Source organism: Stegodyphus dumicola, chromosome 2 (assembly GCF_044657685.1).
Source record: "Stegodyphus dumicola isolate Sdum_Otavi_A_Nest chromosome 2, ASM4465768v1".
NCBI lineage: Eukaryota > Metazoa > Arthropoda > Arachnida > Araneae > Eresidae > Stegodyphus > Stegodyphus dumicola.
This window is the reverse complement of record NC_140769.1, coordinates 85,189,982-85,211,815: the sequence shown is the minus strand read 5'-3', so window position 1 is coordinate 85,211,815 and position 21,834 is coordinate 85,189,982. Positions and strand designations below refer to the sequence as shown.

General features: G+C 34.2%; 1 protein-coding gene across 2 annotated transcripts in view; it reads right to left on the bottom strand.

Annotated features, from left to right (window-relative positions):
- Positions 1 to 13,431: 13,431 nt before the first annotated feature.
- LOC146998503 (uncharacterized) overlaps positions 13,432 to 21,834 on the bottom strand; it is a 173,269-nt gene continuing 164,866 nt past the window's right edge. For both annotated transcript variants that reach the window (XM_085810831.1, XM_085810830.1), the window contains one exon: positions 13,432 to 16,412. In XM_085810831.1, coding sequence (XP_085666957.1) covers positions 16,112 to 16,412 — 301 coding nt within the window. In that variant the 3' untranslated portion in view covers positions 13,432 to 16,111. The remainder of the gene's footprint in view (positions 16,413 to 21,834) is intronic.

The window sequence follows — 21,834 nt, the reverse complement described above, 5'->3', positions numbered from 1 at the left end:
GAAAGTGTGTCCTGAGTGATCGTGACAGACGATCATTAAGGGCAATTGTGACGAAAAATAAGAAGACCACAGCTATAAAAGTTACTGCTGAAATGAATGTTGTGTTACCGAACCCTGTGAGTACCAAAACAATTAGAAGGGAGCTTCATAAACAGGGAATTGCTGGCCGAGCTGCAATTGAGAAGCCACTCATCAGTGATGCTAATGCCCGTAACAGGAAAAGGTGGTGTTTAAGTCATAAAGCCTGGACTATAGAGCAGTGGAAGCGAGTAATATGGTCTGACGAGTCTTCTTTCACATTGTTTCCCACTTCTGGCCGAGTTTACGTCTGGAGAACGCCATCTCAAGCCTATAATACAGACTGCTTGTTGCCAAGAGCGAAATATGACGGGGGTTCTGTTATGGTTTGGGCAGCCATATCGTGGTTCTCTGCTAGCCCCATGATAACTGTGTCAGGGCACATGACTGCCAAGACTTATGTGAACATTTTGGCCGATCAAGTTCATCCCATGGTACAAACTTTGTTCTCCGATGGTGATGGTGTCTTCCAAGACGACAAAGCCCCTGTTCACACAGCTCACATTGTCCAGGACTGGTTTTCTGAGCACGAGGATGAGTTGTCCCATCTCCCCTGGTCACCACAGTCACCAGACCTGAATATTATCGAACCTTTGTGGTCTACATTGGAACGGAAAGTGCGTTCTCGTTATCCACCGCCAACATCGTTATCTGAACTTGCCACTGCTTACCTAAACCGTTTTGCAGGAAGAATGGTATAATATTCCCTTGGCAAACATACAGGAACTGTATTTATTCATTCCGAGAAGACTGCAAGCTGCTTTGGATGCCAACGGGTTTCCTACACCATATTAAGCAAAGAAACATGTTTTTTAAAGGTGTTTCCATATTTTTGTCCAACCCCTGTACATACGCCACGAAAAGGTCTCTTCTGAATCAATTTTCAATCAGTTTTATAATTCGTTTGAAGAAAAAGAGTCTTTTATTCAGTCCTTACGTACAGATGTCACGCAAAAACATCGTTAAATTGCATTCGATAGCTATCAAAATAAATATTTTCGTTGAAATATGTTACCCGGAATTTTTCGTGATTACAATACTTTCCTTACTTCCTATAAGGAAGTAAAAGGAAAGGGGAAAAAAGCCTCAAAAGTACTACAATACGTTATCAATCAAATAACGCAAATCACTTGCTTGTATTATATTTGTATCAATAAATACAAGATTTTATTTCTGGATTCATGTGTGAGAGCCCTCTGCTTAGATTTAAATGTTTCAGTCTGATTGACAGCACAGATACAAAGTTCTTGATTACTGTAATTTTAATTACATCTTTTCCTCTGTTAGCTATTACAAAGTGAAATGATTTGATAGTTATTCAGTGAAAGTTTCGTTGCATGTGCAACCTTTATTTCCCTTCGCTTATATAACTAATTCGTTTTGTTTGGAATCAGTTGTAGAGTTATGTTATTGATCGTTATTTTAAATTTTGCGTTTATTTTTCTGAATAAGATTAAAATATCATTTCTATGAACAAAAAATTAATAGTCTGAATTTAACTTGTGCATAATATTGAAGTACTTATTTATAGATAGTTTGAATAAATCAAAATGCAATTATTTCATATGTAATTTTTGCTTACATAATAAATACACTTCGAAATTATTTCATTTTAATGCATATTAAACTCATTTTTTAATTTATAATTAATTAATTTTTATGCATATAAGTGTTAAGAGAGAGACCTTATGAATTTGGTGTGAAACAAACGAGTGCCAAAGCTCTTCTAATGCATTTATTTCGAAATGAAGTTTTTTTTTTTTTTGACTTCTCAAATCCAGGATAATATATATCTCAACGCCTGATTAATGTGAACACATGAAATTTTCCATACTTTTCATTTGTTCTATTTTAAGTAAACTGCAATCACGATATTCGATTTTAAATAGCAATATGTGAAAATATTTACCTCGAAGTGAAAATCAATCTAAAAAAATGGGTGTTTCTTCTTTTACAATTATTAAAAACTTTGCAGCTAATATTATCATGAACCGTGCAGAACAATTGATAAGAATACTTCATCACACACAAAATAGAAGAGTTATGAAAACCAGCAGTGTTTTCTGAAATTATATGATGCCAGATGTAAATATAAAAATATGTATGTTTATGATCCCAAATTAAATTTTGGAAAGATTTTGCTAAAGATGTTTTTAACATCGAAAAAGAAGTGGGAATCGCAATTCGCCCGTAGACAAAGCAGGATAAATAACAAATCATAATACACTGTAAGGATCTTAAGTTTTACTAACGTTTATTTTATTTTAAATCTTTACTATCACTTCTTATTTTCTACTTCCGGCCAGAATTAAAAGCTTTAACTTTGTTATGCAAAATTTGTCTGGCGAACGCCAAGTACTTAAGTTGTGGCTTTTTGCCAAGCGAGAGAGAGGAAGGAGTTAGTCGAAGCAGGCCGCTTACCTTAGAAGTTTTACTCAGTTGCTAGTTGCTTTCCAGGACAGAGGTTTAATCCTCGTGATAATTTTGAACGTATTGTAGTGTTAACAGTTCTCTGTACTACATACGGCTTCCTATTAGTATCCGGCCAATCTTACACGTAGGCCCTTGTTGATTACTCCAAATTTAAGTTAGAGTTTAGTTATATTTTTATATTCTTACGTTCAGACCACAAGTAGTTGGTCTGTGTATTCCGAAGTACGGAAATTATTGTAAAGAGTGAAAAATAAAGGGTTTTGTATACTCTTCCTGTGTATCTTGTCTACTTCCCACAGTTATTGAACATAGCTTTAGTAAGCTCCCTGTTCCGAGTCAGGTCTGTGCATGTTCCCAAAGAAAGTAAGACGGAACATTGAACCTGATAGTGGCGCCCAACGAAGAAGAATAACCATGGCCGAGTTTCAAGAAGAACCTGTGCTGCCTGCAGAAGCGGCTCAGAATCCAGAAATGCCAGCTGCCGCCCTGGAAGGATTTGGTTACATCGTCCAGACCATGCGCGTTTCGATGAAATCAGAAGCAAAATTTAATAGAAACTCACCGGTAACCAGTTTTTTGGAAAAATTGGATGACCACTTCATTCAAAAACAGCCGGCGAACGTCGACAGTTCAATAGCAATCCAGGAAAAAAGTCTCAAGGCCAGTGGAAAAAGAAGGAAAGCATGGAAATGAAAAATGATTTAAACTAAAACGGATTTCTGCTGACGGGAGGGTGCGGAAATCCGAAGGCCAAGAAAACCCCTCTTCCTTCAAGTTAAATACAGTAATGGTGAAAAATTTGACTCTTCCGAAGATTGAAGTGTTGTTGAATAATATCCCAGCCACCGCACTCCTGGATACAGGCGCGCAGTGTTCCTGTGTGGCAGAAGATTTTTTTAGGAAGTATTTTCGTAAATATCGCATATATAATTCGGATAATACGACAGTGTTAGCTGCGCAAGGAGAAAGATGTAAGTGCATAGGGAAATTACCGCTATACATCCATATCAAGGACGAACAAGTAAAGGTTATGTTTTTCATAGTAAAGAATCTGCAAGCACATATTATCTTAGGAATAGATTTTCTTTCAGAGGCACAAGCAACGCTGGATTTTAATGAAGCGTCCCTTAAGCTGACGATGAAACCAGTTCGAGAAGAAAAGGCTGAACCGCCGATGTTAAACCTTGACCACCTGCCTAATGAAGAGCAACGAAGAATCCGACAAGTGGTAAGTGCATTTGCTTCGTTATTTAGTGATATTCCAGGATTTACTCAGGTTACTAACCATAGTATTGACACCGGAGATTCAATGCCAGTTCGCCACAAAGCATACCGGTATGATAAGAATAAGGAAAAAATTATAGAATGGCATATCACCGATATGCTACGTAAAAAGATCATAACGCCCATCTCAAGTAGTTATGCTAGCCCGGTGGTTTTATGTAAGAAAAATAATGACTATCCATTGACACATCCAAAAAGGTGGCGATTCGCGATTGACTACAGTAAATTAAACTCCATAACTAAATATCCAGTATATCCGTTACCTATTATTGAAGAAATTCTAAGGAACATAACATCGACCAAATATATGACGACTTTAGACTTAACGACTGGTTATTTTCAAATAGGGGTTAGGCCTGAGGACGTGCCTAAGACTGCTTTTATAACCAAGTCTGGCACTTATGCATTTCTGCGTATGCCGTTTGGCCTTTCAGGGGCACCGGCAACATTTCAGCGATGTATGGACATTGTGTTAAGGCCTGTTCTTGGAATGTCCACATTTATCTATTTAGACGATATCATTATTACTAGTGATAATCTCGACCAACATGTACAGGATTTAAGACAGGTGTTTTCTTTATTAAATGAGGACGGTCTAAAAGTTAATGTCGAAAAGTGCAAATTTGCAGCTCCTGAATTAAAATATTTAGGTTACAAAATATCTCAGAAAGGAATCGAGACAGACGAATCAAAAATAATTGCTGTACAAAAGTATCCGACTCCAAACACGCCGAAGAAGCTCTCTTCTTTTCTAGGACTTTGTTCATATTATAGGTCCTTTATAAAAGATTTTGCAGCTATTGCTGAACCATTGTTAAAATTAAAAAGGAAAAAGGCAAGATTCTCGTGGACGGCCGAAGCCAATAATGCGTTCGAAAAATTAAAGCAAGCATTAACGCAAGCCCCTGTGTTGAAATTTCCTGAAAGGGATGAGAATTTAGAAATTTCAGCGGATGCTTCGGATTATGCGATAGGAGCGGTACTTTCACAAAATCAGCAGCCCGTGGCATTTTTTAGCCGAACTTTAAATCAAACACAAAGAAACTATTCCGCGACCGAGAGAGAGGCACTTGCAGTTCTGTTAGCAGTGCAAAAGTTCCGAGTCTATTTTGGAAAGGCGCCAATAACAGTGTACTCTGATCATGCGGCGGTAACTAGATTGTACTCAGGGAAAAACTTATCCCCAAGGTTAATAAGATGGGCACTCAAGCTACAAGAATATAATCTGGTAATCAAGCATACCCCCGGAAAGGAAAATATCGTAGCAGATGCCCTATCCAGAATTAAAATAGATGAAGAAGGTAATACTGTAAAGGTGGCAATGCTCACAGCATGTACAATAAATTCCAGAGAAACTGTTATAACCGAACTGGGTAAGGATCCTGAGTTTGGAAGCATTTATGAGTATTTAAAGGATCCTGAAAATTTTAGCCACCAAGATATTGTGGCGATAAGAAATAGGGCGGCCCATTACGAACTAATAGATGGTCTATTATTTTATACAAAAACTACGAATTCCAACAACGAATTTCGACCTGTTATCCCAGCTAGTCTTAGATTAAATATCCTGCAGGAGTTGCATGACAGCCCTTTAGCTTCTCATGCTGGAATTCGAAAAACTATACAACGCGTACGCGAGGCAGTCTATTTTCCTGAACTGCAAAAGTTAACAAGGGCGTATGTCCAGTCCTGCCCAGCATGTCAAGCAGTTAATTATATTAATTTCCGCCCGGCCGGGTTTCTAAATAGTATTAAATCCGAATTTCCAAATGAAATAATTGGCATCGATTTATTGGGCCCTTTCCCAAAAAGTCAGTTAAATAAAAGTCGCTATCTCCTTGTTATGGTTGATCATTTTAGTAAGTGGACCGAAATTGTTCCCTTAAAACGAGCCTCCGCGAAATTAGTTACTGATTCTATTTTAAATAAATATATTTTAAAATACTGGGCGTCCCTAAAAGTTATATCGGATAATGGTCCTCAATTTGTAAGTAATGTATTTGAAGACATGTGCCAAAAACTGGGCATACGTCATTTAAAAATGGTCCCGTATCGGCCGCAATCAAATATAGCGGAACGGGTCAATAGAAATATAGTGAAAATTATCCGTAGTTATGTTAAAAATTTTCATAAAAGCTGGGATAACTATGTCAATGAATTTGCTTTCGCCCTTAGGACCGCAAAACATGATACCACGGGCAAAACTCCTGCTGAGTTATTTTTAGGCAGAAAGATTATAACGCCGTTAGATAAATTATTTTATGTGCAACAAAGAGTCCCAGAATTTAAAATGGGTGATATAGAAAAATTAATTAAAGAAGCAAAAAAGAATACTGAAGTAGCACAGAGAAAACAGAAACTTTATTATGATATGAAACGACGGGGAGTAACTTATAAAGTAGGGGATGAAGTGTTAAAAATTAAGCATTCACTTTCTTCAGCACTAGAAGATAAAACTGCCAAATTTTTTCCACGATTTGAAGGACCATATGTCATAGAAAACATAACTCACGCTGTAGTGGTGTTAAAAGCCAGGAATGGCGAAACATGCTCCGCAAACATTGATCAAATAAAACCCTACTATGATCGTAATAAAATGCAAATTTTCAAAGATCTTTTGCAGGATCCAGCACGGCAGACATGGCAGGCACAAGCTCCAGAGGTGGAACAACGTCAAGCACAAGGACAAGCCGTTAGGAGGCAGGAGCAATTGAAAAGAAAGTTTCCCCGTTGGAAAATTGAAGGTAACAAGAAAAAGAAGCCGTTCCACCGTCCAGAAAAGAGAGCTCACGAACACCCCCAGAATGAAGAAGGGAGAAGTTCGACGAATGCAAAGAAAGCCAGGAGAAATAACGGCAACTATAACCCAGCTCCCAAACGGAAGATCAACTCATCGGACAGGACTCTCCGCAGCAAATGTCGCCGAACTGCGGAAGGGCCACCAGCTGCGGAGGAAAAGTTACAAGGAAAATTTCAACGGCCAGCAACGAGGCCCAAGCAGGGACGCGAAAGAAGTGTCCCGGTTCCGCCAAGACCAGCTGCCATCAAAAGGCCAAGACCACAGGCAGAGGCGAAAAAGAAGGTATTCAAGGGTGACCGAACTGGAGGAAAAAGATAGCTTCTAGAGGAAGCTTCTAGAGGAAGGGCGAGCCCGCACAAAAGGAGGATAAATCAAACCAGAATCTGCGCTACCTTCCAGGACTGGGCTCAGAAAAGAATGTCCGAATATCACAAAGATAAGGAAAATTTTATGTTACTTTGCAAACTTAAGTTAATCTTTCATTCTTACTGCAAGTGGCAGATTTCAAGAAGTTTTACCTCATGTGAGGTCTACCTTTATCGCCAAAAAGGCGAGAAATGAGTTGTTACCGATTTTGGTATTATGTTTTTCAATTACTCGCGCGTAAAACTAAAGTTGATGTATAATAGCAATGTGTAAATACTTAAATATTATAAAAGTTATTGTATAAATTTTATTTAAAACTTTCTGGCAAGAAAGAAGTTTTAGTCTGAAAGACTTTTTGAAATGAAGTATTTCAATGTAGAAGAATTGGCACTTGCTTAGAAAAGAATAGAAGTTAATAATGTACTACTAATGTATGTTTTCAAATGCATAAAATTAACGGCATGTTAATATGTTCTTATATACAATGTGAACTGTTATTTTAAATGTTAAGAAATACCGTGATATGGTAAAAGTGAAAGTAATGTTAAAAATTTGTTATTCGTGTGACTGTAAAAAGACTAAATCATGGTGAATATGTGTTAAAGGTTGAATGAATGTAGTTAGGCTCTCTGACGCTACACTTCAGAGTTAGCCACTTTCAGAATAGTACCTCAGGGTTTAGAGTTGAAGTTAGGGTGTGTTACGAGGTCTTGGTATGTTGAATTTTTAACACGTTAGTGCTTTGATTGTAGGAGGAAGTGTTGAACACGTAGACATAAACACATTCGTGTTTGTTCTTTTACAACACATGTCAGAGAGCACGGGGAGAGATAATTAAAATAGTCATGAATGAAATAAGAATGTTAAGAGAAATATAATTATACATGTTACTTGCCATTTCATTGTGTAACATTTCATTAAAGTAGTTTTCCTTCCAGATCTCTGGAAGGAACCAGATTTGAATAAAAGCTCCTGTTTAAATGCAGTACAGATGCAAAAATTGCGTGTCCTGGGAGCTGCTATTGTAAAAACAAATTTCTTTCTTTTAAAGTTCTAGTTTCTAGCGAAAAATGTTTGTAAAAGATTGGCCTCGCGTTAGATTCTAGAGCTAAAAGTTTTCAACAAGGTCGTCTTAGACCTCAGTTTCGAACTAATTAACTCTGGCGGGAAGTATGTAAGGATCTTAAGATTTACTAACGTTTATTTTATTTTAAATCTTTACTATCACTTCTTATTTTCTACTTCCGGCCAGAATTATAAGCGTTAACGTATTTATGCAAAGTTTGTCTGGCGAGCGCCAAGTATTTAAGTTGTGGGTTTTTGCCAAGCGAGAGAGAGGAAGCAGTTAGTCGAAGCAGGCCGCTTACCTTAGAAGTTTTACTCAGTTGCTGGTTGCCTTCCAGGCCAGAGGTTTAATCCTCTTGATAACTTTAAACGTATTGTAGTGTTGACAGTTCTCTGTACTACATACGGCTTCCTGTTAATATAAGGCCAATCTTCCACGTAGGCCCTTGTTGATTATTCCAAATTTAAGTTATAGTTATATTTTTATATTCTTACGTTCAGACCAGAAGTAGTTGGTCTCTGTATTCCGAAGTACGGAAATTATTGTAAAGAGTGAAAAATAAAGGGTTTTGTATACCCTTCCTGTGTATCTTGTCTACTTCCCACAGTTATTGAACATAGCTTTAGTAAGCTCCCTGTTCCGAGTCAGGTCTGTGCATGTTCCCAAAGAAAGTAAGACGGAACATTGAACCTGATAACACAAGAAACGAAAAATAATGGGAGGAATGAAAGGAATAATGTTAATTATAATGAAGTTTCTCAACAAAACAAAACAAAGAAAAACAAGAAACAGATTATAGCAATTTTGCAACAAAACAAGTAACAAAATTACATGAAAAATATTAGAGGAGTGAAACATATTAAGAATTAAGGCATGAGTCAAATAAAAAAAATATAAACGATGATTCGAGTAAAAAACTAATATCAATAAAATTTAAATTAAAACTTGAATATATTGTTAAATCATTTTTATAATTTCAGAAAGAGATGACTATAAATTAGATGTTTGTCTTTAATATAGAAATAACATCAAATTGCTATATGCCACATGATTATTATGGGAAATAGAAAAACTACGGTAAAATCAAAAATACGAGACAATGGAAGATTAAATCCCAAAAAGAATTAACAATTACGAGATACATACAAATAAGGTAGCAAAAAATAACCAGCTTAGAATGAACGCAATTGCGGCACAAAATAAAGCATAAAGAAAAAGTTGAAATATTACAAAAAGAGAAAAGAAATGAATCAAATAAAGAAAGAAAATGAAGTAAATTTATGAAATACTTTCGAATATGATGCAATTCTGACGTAAAATCTAGTCAATTTGTTGAGATTAAATTAATGAGATACTTTATGCCCAAACCAAAGCTTAATTTTAAGAAAGTTGTTTACGAGGAGCTTGTATTCATTATTTTAATGCACTGAAGCGCATGCCTTTTGTGAATGCTACCCCATTGAAGAACTATTTGATGTGGGAGGCCTCAAGTCACCATGCAAATAAAATCAGGGATTAAAAATTATAATTCAATCAGCATTTATGAAAGATAATTTATTTTAGAACTGCCAAAATTAGTTACACTTCGAAATTTAAATTGACAAAAATATATATTTAGAAATGAAGTTAAATTTCTACAAACGGGTAAGGGTGAAACCACTAGTGGGAAAGGAAGATTCTACTATCTGAAAATATCAGATTAGAATTTAATACTTCTAAGTAGAGTTCATCATAAATATTTTTTGAATTAAAAGTATATTAAAAATTTTAAAAACGAGTCACAAAATTTCTCTTCTATTTACATTGGCCTAAAATTAGCCGTTAGGCACATTATAAATTAAATTTATATCAGTTATCTAAATCATTAAAAAAGATAAAATAAAGCTGTAAATTATTACAATGTGTGCGTGTTGCTCTTATATTCCTCAGTTTGTACATCACTAACAGACTGAATAAATATAAATACCTTACGCTTTGATGAATAACAATATTCCAGTAATCGGCTATGCGAGAGGATGTGGAGAAAATTCTTATATGCCGTACAGTGGCGTGTTAATGATAATTCAGGGCGTGTTAATGATAATAGCTCTTTCTAGATTGTTTCCTTTCTTCGTTCGTCAGCTTCTTGGAGACATGATCGTGCGTATGGATGTTACTTATAGAGGACGGGATATTGCATGTTAACTGAAAAAAATTCTCACGTTGCATGGCGAAAATAACGCTCCTCCTAAGCAAAGAAATTTTATATAACCCGATCTTTAAATTTAGATTCAGTTTAATATCTGAAACAATTTTAAGCAAAAAATTTCGATAGCTCTGTTAGTTACTCCAGTAATACTCATAAATTCAAGACGAATCATTTAATTAGAAGGGGGTTGTTTAAAATCACAGTACCTAGTAAGAGAAGGATTTACTGTGATATTACTCCATCGTAATTAACGCCAGAATTTACTGTGATATTATGTCATTGCTATTAAAGTTTATACGTAACTAGAACCCAATTTATTTTCTCAGATCATGTGATACTACAAAGTAGTAATATTGTAAAAAGATTAGTTTCTGTGAAGAAGAAAGTCTAGATAACCCACTTAGAAATGACTGGGGTGCTAGATCAAATGAAGATGTAACGAGTAATCTCACGTCATATTATATTTCAGACGTCACTGTAGAGTAATTAATATTTGAAGAGCAGAAAATCTTGAAAATGTAAATTCTCCCTCATCAAAAACCAAACTAGAGATATTTTAATTGTTAACTGAGTGGGCTGACCATAAAAACACACGAAAGAAATGACACATATTATTTGCATTATGTCTCTTTATCTTACAAAAAAAAAAAAAAAAAAAAAAAAAAAAAAAAAAAAAAAAAAGAAGAAGAAGAAAAAGACGCAGGAAATAGATGAAGAGCTACTCCTACCATAAAAGTATGGTTGGACATTTAGTAACAAAACAGAAAAATACTAATCAACATAGCAACGAAACAGATGATATCATGTTACTTCCAAATAGTACTGTTAACATCACGCTATTTGCAAATATCATGTTAACATCATGTTATTTCCAATCGTGTGATCGTCGAAGAAACAGAATCTCAGCCTGTGCTTAAATGAGCATGTGAAATCATAACATAATACAGTTCGACTTTCGACACATTCCATATAACTCGACGATTATTTGTTATAATAGTTAAGTGATTCCTGCTGGTCAAGCAAAGGGGATATATTAATAGTTCAAATCTTATAATTTCCAATATCTACCGTGCATACGGTATATATACATTTTACTTAAAGTGTTACTTACTTATACATATGAAATGTTCCTATGTTTACCTGTCCTGCTCAAAGACTTGTTACTGCATTCTAATTTAACAATTTTTATCTCTTTCTTTTTGAGACACAATGTTTTGGAGATTATCTAGCGAATTTGGTTATAAGTTTTGTTCTTTTCGTGGAAATTCTGATCTATCCAATTCTTCCTTCCAATAACAAAGTTGTTGAATTAAAACAGGCAGTCGCTATCGATTACTACTAGTATTATTTCTTTCTGTTACTAACCGTTAGCAGGCTTGCCTGAAGGTTTATAGCTGTGGTATTTGGTAAGCTATATTTTCACTTCATTCTGGGTAAAGCTTTTCAGTTTATATCCAGGCTTACAAGTGCTCCATTGTCTGTGTAAGTGAAAATGTTGAACAAGGAGAAAAGGAAATGAATTAACATAATAATGGGAAATGAAATTAGATATTTTAAGAGACTGGACAAAGAGGAAAGCATTAATAAAATTGTCATTCATTTAAGTTTTGGACGAAAATTTACGAGCTGCGAATAACCTATTCCTTCTTCGATAAAACTCTACATTTTCCGTAAATCGTCACTCTCTCAATCCACATTATATTGAGTTTGAGGGATTCTGCTGTATATTAAAAAATCTTCTACTTCAAAATTTTTTAGCATTTTTACATTAAAAAAGGCACAATTTTGAAGGTTTTATAATAGAAGGAAATTTGAAAATTTTCGTTCATAAAATACAGATCGATTGATTTACAGATTTCCCGATGTCCAGCCACTGAAAAGTAAAACAAATGTTGTAGGGTTACTCGCTGTAAATTCACTCAATATCTTAAACCATAGTAAGACAAACAAGCGAATTATCGCTTTGTCCATGGAATTCCAACAGAGGTTTGAGAAAGTTGTACAATTTTTTTATTCAAAATTTTAATCTGAACAAAAGTACGACTTGTGCTTACAGATTTAAACTTCGCAATGTGCCGATATCAGTTAACAGAAAATGAACATAGAATTTAAATTGAATCCATGCTGGAGACTAATATAAACGATCTAACTAAGCGTCAGCTCTATTACTAAATGCACGATACACTTCGGATAGCAAAATAGCTATGACGGATAACAAATGTAGCAGAGCTGGGCGAGATAATACTACTACAGCGAATGTCGCTGCTAGAAAATCTCTGTTTCCGATTTAAATAATTTATTTTACCTGGTGAGAGCTAACGAAATGTAGAAGTGGTAGTAAAGTTCCAAATCACAAAGAAGTGAGTTAATCAGCATAAAATATATTCTACAATGTTAATACATAACAACGTGGAATCGTATCACCATGTATAGTGCTAGTGACTTCATATTACCACGTATAGAGTTACTGAATCAGCTAGTACTAAAGTAACTAGCTGATTCTCATTAGAGGACGATTATCCTAAATGTTTAATTCTTTATGTGCTCATTTTTAAGTAATTAGTTCCCCGATGAAAGGTTCATCCTCCCTCAGGGTTTACATTTCAATAACCGACACCCCCCCAAAAAAAAGTTAAGATGCATTAAGAAACAATGAAATCGAAATAAATAAGCAGGTGATAGATTTCGTCATTTCCAAAACAGTTTTCCATTTCTACTTTTCGAGGGGATTCAGAGTTTGCTTATACATTGGCAGAAGGCTGTCGAATGCGATGGTCTTGCTTTTTCTAAATATTAAACTTCTCTACAAAATAAATACGAAATTTTCCTAAAGCGGCCAGACTTTTCTAGCAACTTCATGGATTTCCTTTATGGGAAAAATTCAGTTTTAGGAAGTCTCGGCAATATTTTAACGAGCGCTCAAAGACACCTTTGAGTATCAGGAGTACAGGTTTCCACATTATTAGTTTAAGGAGAATTATAAATGTGAAAAAAAAGGAAACAGAAAGAAACCTTTTCGTATTAAATAGTTATAAAATTTTAAATACATAAATTATAACTTGAAACCAAAAAGTAAAGTTCTATTATTCATTATAAATACAGCTTTCGTCCACGAAAACAAATTTTCTGTCTCTTTTAAAAACAGTAATCAAGAATATTATATAACAAATTACAGATAAGAATAGCGGAACATGAAGCAGAATTGCAATAAAACAATAAGCAAATAAAATATATTATTTATTTGAAACAATAATTTGCTGTTACATAAAGATACATTTATAAACATTTTAACATTGAGACAAAGTTTAATATATTTACAATCTTATAGCATATATTATCTCTATATATCTTTTCTTACTATTCATAGAAATCCATTATTTAAGCATTATATAGGTCTTCTTTGCTTAAAGTAATCATTATGTACATCATCGTGTACTTCCTGAATCTTTCTTCTAAGTTGCATACTTTTACTAAATGGTGTTAAGCAGTCAAAATCTTCATAGGCCTTATTTGATTCATTTCAGAAATTCGATCCATGAATCTGTGACTAAGTATTTATGAGATCCAGGATCTTTAAAAAAGGCCTTATATAATGACATACATTCATGTACATAAATACGCACTGATTTGCACAAATTAATGCTGTCAAACGCGTAAACATTTATATTATTTTCAAACGCAGTCAACTTGTACTTAATATTATATATATATATTATTTAGCTATACATGAATATTTGAAAAGGAGAAAGTCTGAAAAAAAAAAGAATTATTTCATTTTGTAATTCATTTCTGATCATTCAACAGCTTCATCCTAATCAAGATCTAAAACGAAATTATGAAACGAATGAAAGAACAAAGATTATAAACTTGAATTATGGCAAACCTTATGTTTTGCAGCTCACTGAAACAACAAATATTAGCTTTCTACGTTGCTTACTTCTAATTCTAAAATACAGGGAGACCCGTGAGGGTGCGATCGAGAGGCAACTGTCGTTGGTCATAGATTATTGTTTCCAAAGCCAACTGTACAGACATTTGCTTAAATTATTCCCGATACTCCTCTAGAATTATCCGAGATACGGAATTTACATATCTGGCTCATGCCTAATCATATGTCAGCTTTGCAAAGAGACTAAAGGGCTGGATATGCAGTATTATTACAGCCTTATTGCCACGTAAGCTCACAAGACCGGTCTTTAGGACTTTTGATATTAAAAGGTCCTCCAAAACATTATATTTTTTATAATTCTAATTTTTCCTTGTAAGAGTAAAAAAATGCATGTTGAGGACCTCTAAAAAAGAAAAGTTGAGCATAGATTACAAACTGGCCTGTCAAGCTCTGAGTGGTTATATAGTAGTATAGTGCATAAAATTGCACACTCAAACATCTATCCATTATCAGAATTACAACCGTTATTCTACAGCGTGAAAGTTGCTTCTGTTTTCTGCAACTCAGATCGGGAGGCAAGTTCTTAGGCAGTAATAAAAATGTTACTCGCGTTATATTTCTATTTCTTCTGTTATTTTGAGGACTACCTTCACAGTTTCGTACTGTTTTAATTATTTGTTGTTATATATTCGTTACTTTGCCGGGTTTTACTACTTAAGATATTGTGTAACAGAACATATTATAACCGAACACGAGGCAGCCCATAAATATTTAATGAAAAAGCGAAGACATTTATGTTAACGCAAATTAGGAACTTTGGCATGCAATCAAATTCAGATTATCCAGACTTTAGATATCCCAAACTCCAGTTATCTGGATCACTGGTTATTATTTTCCAAAACCAAATAAAATTAAGCTATTAAATTATTTTACAAATAAGCAAATTAATGAAAATTTGCCTAAAATGATAACTACGTAATGCCATACTTTTTAAGAAGTATTAAATTAATTAAGATGAAAAGGTACGACATGCAGGTTGTCCCACAGTATTCGACAAATATGTAGTCTATCAACATAAATGATATTCAAAATAATAAAAAGTTTTCATATAACATATTTATAATGCAATCAATATAAATACTGTGTAGAATGTTATTAACTATAATATTACTGTGTCACAGTTTTTATCACAATTATAACAGTTAGCTATAAAATTATCATCACAATTCAAAAAGAAAGTCGCTGAATATATAAGCTAACAGTAGCATTTGAGTAAGGTTCATTTACTAAAAAATATAATATGCATAATGCTTTTCAGATAAGAAATCTTTAAATGTAAAAATCAGGCCAAAAAATTGAAATAGCTTATTTTTTCTAAACGAATTTTCTACAAACATCTATGACGTACTAACAACTGATCGTTCAGTTTCATACATTTTAACATTACTGTGTGACATGCAGAATTCATTTACTTAAAAAATCGAAAATAATTAATGTATGCTTCAACATCATCTGTTTAGTCAACAGATTATTTTCATGTTTATAGTTAAATAGCATGCACTGTCTTTACATTACCAACGTTGAGAAAAAAATCTCTAAAAGCGGTTGCCATTAAGTACACATTGAATACAACACAGAAAATTTTCCCACTGGACATTTAATCACTAGTCATAAAAGAAAACATTTCAAAGCCGCATGCACACATTTTTTTCACTAATGAAAAATTATATTTTTTTCTCAGGCGGGTATATTTGTTTTATAAATGTGATAGCACGTAGCTTTGATAACACGAATCACACAAAAACACATCACTGGACTCATATTTCAAATATTTTCAGTTCCAAATTCTTGAATGAAAAATATGGCGCCTCTGTTAATGGCTTCAACATTAAGGAACTAGTTTATATGTTGAGTTTTGTACATAACTTCTCACAAAAGCATACGATGCATATGTTTTCATTACAATGCAATAACAAACACGTCATTCACTAAAACACACATTTATGTTCAAGTATTTGATATTCGAGCATCATCAGAGATGTCTTTCATAGAATCTGCAGTTTCTGGCAATAGCTGATAGGGTAGATCTTCTCCTCGCATTTGACATATGACATTAGTGAGGGCCATGATGTAGTGTTTGGCTAGTGTTAAGGTCTCTATTTTAGAAAGTTTTTTCTGCATGGCTACATGAGGAATAACCTCTCTCAGAGCTTGAAATGCATCATTTAGGCTGTGCATTCTCATGCGTTCTCTCTCATTGCTTTCTAGTCTTCTCAGGTTCCTTTCACGTGCACTCAGAGTCGAACGTCTGAAAGAACAAAAGTATATATCAAGAATATATATAGATTAGATATATTAACGAAGTTACAACAAAACCAGTTATATTAATGTATTTTCTCGTAAAATATTCACAGTTATGAAATCGGTAAAATATAAAATAATACATTAGGTTCGAAGACAGATAACGGGTTCCTTCAAAAACAATCAAATATTACATTTGTCTGTGTTCTAATGGTTTTCATGCCTTTTGAATGAATACTCTGAGAGTAAGATGGAAGGAGAAATTTTAATCAAGTTTTGAACCGTATATCGAGTTCATTCAATGACGAAAAATAGAAAATATTTCCAGTATCATTGAAGATATAGCGTCAAACGCTTTTGCTAAACAAATAAAAACTCTATAAGAGTGTTTCTCAAACTGTTGTCTGAGGATCACAAATAAATCTCGAACCCTGGGCCGTATTTTAAAAGACAGACCCGAAATTCAAATTAACTGCGCGTACCACAATACAGCTGAAAATCTCAGAGTTTGGAGATTATACATGACAATCATCTATCAATTTTTGTCTCCTAAAGACAACATTTTGCAAAAATTTATTAAAAGTTATCCTATTTAAGGACTTTATATTCTAGGTTTTGCAAGAAAAGGATTTAAAGCACCATAGCTGTGGTGCTTCTTACTAGCATACATTCAAACACAGGACAGATAGGCAGGCTCATCCATCTGACTAACGCGAATGTCAACATTTATTTAGTTTTAGTTAATAAGGGTTATTTAAAATCTAATAACAAATATAATTTTTTTTCTAAAAACAAATATAATTTTTTTGTTGACCTAACTACTTAATATCAGTGTAAAATTAAACGAAATTTATTTTATTGTATTTTAAAAATGTAAGTATACTGAGAGTAACACATACTAAAAATTGCTTTTGAAGGAGACAAGATTAAAGTGGTCCGCAGAACATTTTAAATTTACAAAAATGGTCCCCATTAAAAAAAACAATTGAGAAACGCTGATCTAAAATTTCATCTCGGACATCTGTGCCTTTTAATCACAAAAACAAAGGCAACCGTTTTCGAAATAACTTCGTGATAATAATGAAAGACGGAGACAGCAAAATATTCACTGAAATTTGAAAAGTATGAGTACGAGTAAAGTACTGAGTTGCAAAGTAAAGTAACGATTACGAGTACCAGTACGAGTAAAGTAATGAACTTAAATTCAATATTGAGTGACTACGTGCCGCTGAGTATGAAGTTTCTTTATACTAGTTAGTAAAGAGAGGGATTTTCAGAATCATCGGCATCTAGGCCCAATGCGTTTGCTAAAGTATGTTCTCGAGTGGACGTTTTTTTGTTATTTAGAGACCGTTATTTAGATTTTTATTATTTGTTTTGTTTTTTAGTTATTTTTCGAAGTCCTGTAATAATATTTTTAAGAGAAAGGATTGTAGTATGTGTTTCTAGTGTACATACTGTGGAGACATTAGGTACTTTCGGAAGCAGGAAAGATGAAAAATGAGCAACCGCCTTCGCCGGGAATCGAACCGACCTCTAGAATACCGGCCCGAGCATGCAGAACCACTACACCACGAAGGCAAGCTAGGAAGGCGGGAGAAATACCTTACAAGACCATTAATTTTCTTTTGAAGCAGAAAACAGGAAACATTAATCTGCCTTTGCTAGGAGTAGAATTACGCGATTTTCACTTGAAAGTGCTAATCCATTACACTATGATAGTACGCACGGGATAATGCGGTAAATCCTTACAGTTATATTAATGCATTTTCACGTAAACTATTCAAAATTATAAAATCGGTAAAAAATAAAATACTACATCAAGGTCGAAGACAGATAACAGGTTCCTTCAAAAACCATCCGATAGGTCTTTTAAAGAACTATATGGAAAAAGTTTCTATCTAAGTTTAAACCACAGATATTTTTGACTGCAAAAAAAGGAGTAATCTCCCGGAGATCTGTAGCACCGTACTTTCGAGGAGACATGCAGACGTTTTTTTTTTTTCCTATCAGTATTTTAAAAGATAGACTTTTCAAAACTGGTAAGCTGATTAGTGCCTAGGAATATTCCTAACACTAGCAGCTTTAATAGGCTTTATAGTAGTTTTCAGATTATGCGCTGACAGAACGCAAAGAATATTTATATAACATGTCCGTAGAAACACAGTCGTACAACTTTATTTCTATTATTAGCTGGACTTTCCGATAGCTAAAAGATAATTTTTATAGCTATAATCGAGAGTATAAGCAGAAGAAAAATAAAGAGTCGTAATTAAAATTATATTCATTTTTTGAAATTTTCACGCTGTGAATACTTATAAAAATAATTCAAATATCCTCATATCATTTAGAAGAGAATTTAACTTAGAATTCAGTACAAAAAGAACTGAATTAAATACCTGAAATACAAGAAATACTAACCAAACAATACTAACCCTTTCCGGCGCTACCTTTTAAAGTCGGAGTTTTGATTTAAAAAAAAAAAAAAAAAAAAAGGTAGGCAGTCTAATTAGGCCTAGAGGAATACACAAGTAAAATTCTGTGAAGATAGCGCTTATCGTTTTAATTCTGTGGGTGTGCCCAAAGTGGCACACTGATAAGATAGAGCTTCGAAAAGAGTGCTGAAACACGAGCATTGTTGTCAATGAACTGACTGATGAGATGCGGAGAAACAAAGAATACAGACTCTCAGTTGTCCTAGATTACCGGTGAGCCCTAGGATTCGCCGTTTGATTTTAGGCAAGATTTCAAGGTAAAAATTTAAAACTAATATAGAATAAGGAGATTAGCATACAGCCAAAAAATAACATAGAAATATCTTTTCAAACAATTCCTTTTATACCCTAAAAAAATCTGGAAGATTTCTTTGAAAAATGAGGGTCTTAAAATACTAAACATGGCTAAAATATATGGACTGGTGTGTATTGAGCTGCCATCTACTATAAATAAAGAAGGTTCAGAGTAACCTATAGTAATATATAAATCCTTTTTCATTCAATTTTTCTGTGCGTACAGAAGGAAATTTTTAGGTGTGTCCAGACCGGACACACTGTGCCTCAAAGGGTTAAGAAATCGATTAACTCTATAACGTCTAGCGATCATGACAGTTCTTATTCTTGAAATAAACTAAATAGAAGTAGTTATGAGACTTTTCTTCTTTAGTTCTATGGAAGGGGGAACTGATGTGAACACTCTATGACTTTCTTGTACAGCCTATTAAACTTATTTCCTCATTTAACTTATTCCTGCACTTAAACGTATTCCCTAGAGTTTCATTACAGATATAATTCTCATTCAATCAATTCAGTTCTTCCTTCGTGGCAAGAAAAAATGCATAAAAACTCAAACCATTGTCATAGAAAATTGTAAAACACAGAAAAACATAAAATACTAAACATTGCTAAAAACAATTAAAAAACAATTTTTGCAGTTAAAATTTGAGTTTCTACGAACAAAGCAAGCAGTTTGGTCAATGGGCAGAAAGACAAAATTTACGGTGTATAAAAATTCAAAATTTTGATTTTGTTTGATCCCGTTGGGAAAAAAGACACTGAAGCTGGTGCACCAACTGACTTAATTCATTCTACTACTAAGAGTTTCAGATGTAAACATATAGCTGCCACGTTAGGCCTAGCGAGACTTTTAAATTATTGACGATTCTACCACTGTTGCATACAAATTAAGCGTAAGAACTGTATCATTAATAGAATTATAAAGAGTCTGCATCTTAAGAATGTATTACAACTAAAAGTTGAATGTACCGTAATTACTATAATTTTACCTGTCATTTTAATAATTACCTCTGTAGGCAAAAGAGGTGTACCTAAGGGTCTTAGTTGTGAGTTAGGTGCAAATGGTTTTTGCAGAGTCTTAAATTTTTAACGCTGAATTTACTTTATTTAATTAAAATCGAATGTTTTCGAAGATTTTTGAGGTTCAGGAATTCGCTTGTCCCATCGCTGGTTATAATTATCAAAGAGAAATTCGCTATGATGCATCCAGAAAACTGCGTGGTTGAATAAAAATTCTACAAAGATTTTATTTTAATACTTTCTGATTTAAAGGAAGATATTTCAGCATCATAAATACAAGAATTAAAGAAATTGTTTTATTATTTGAGGATGCTTTTCGTTGAATAAAATTCTGAATATGGAATAGCTCATCAAATATTAGAGTGACATATAAGTGACAGAAAAATGGATGCTTCATTATTTTAAACAAGATAGGTAGGTAAATGTATTGAAATACAACTTTTGATTACAATGCTGTACATATTTACTTCTATTTTTATCTGTCGAAAAAAGTTTCCATGGATTACCGAAAAATATATTATTCGTAATGTCTTCGCTCATTTTAGTTCGAATAAACTTCTTTATACGACTTGTATAAATATAGAATGTGTTATTTTTTCCTTGCTAAAAATTAACACGTTCTTAGTTAGAGTTATATCTGGTTGTAGCGAAAGTTTTCCGCCAAAAAACGTTCTTAATAAAATTAGGAAATAAAATGTGAAAGTAGTACTTTTAGTGCGGGTAGGAATCACCACCCAAATCTACGATTTTCTGCTAACGTTTCGGTAGTTTTTCAAAGCCTTCGGCCTAGATACGTGGTGGCCTCGAGTCCAAAAACAGATACATACACCTCACTTCGAACGTCCTTTACAGTATGGAAGATAGCACCAGCAAAATGATATAGCTGCAGGTGTGAGAAAAAGGTACAAGTCCGAAGGAGTGATGTCGGCACTATATAGTGGATGTGACAAAAGATCCCATTCGATCCCGTACGGAGTGCAGACGGTGAATGCAGACACATGTGGTCTTGCATTATCTTGATGGAATATTACCTTTTCGCACCGGAACTGAGTTCGACATTTTTTCTTGATAGCAGCGTCAACACGGACTAGTATCTCGCTGTACACCTTACTGTGGAGGGTTTCATTTTTTTTCCAGATACTCTTTGTGGATAATACTACGACAATTCCATCAGAAACGAAGCATGATCTTTTAATTAGTCAAATTGTGCTTTGAAACGCTGCCAACGTGTCCACCGGGCTCAAATCAACTCCCTTTTCGGCTTGTGTTATTGACGTAAATCCACGTTTCATCACAAATGACGATCTGGTTCAGAATTTTGTCCTTGTGTTGATATTCGAGCAGATAAGTGCAAGCCTGAACATGTCTGTCCATATCTGCTTGAGTCAGCTCATGCGGCACCCAGCGATTGAACTTGTACATCAAATTTATGCGATGCATAGCGCGACCGATGGATATGGCACTAGCGTCTAACTTCTTAGCAAGCTCTCGACTGGTTGCATACTTCCACAAGTTCTCGCAGGCGGGCCTCATCTACATCAGTAGGTCGGACAGAACGCTTTGCTTATTGAATGTCAGTTGTTTTTGAACACTTGGTACCAAACCTTCACAGTGTAG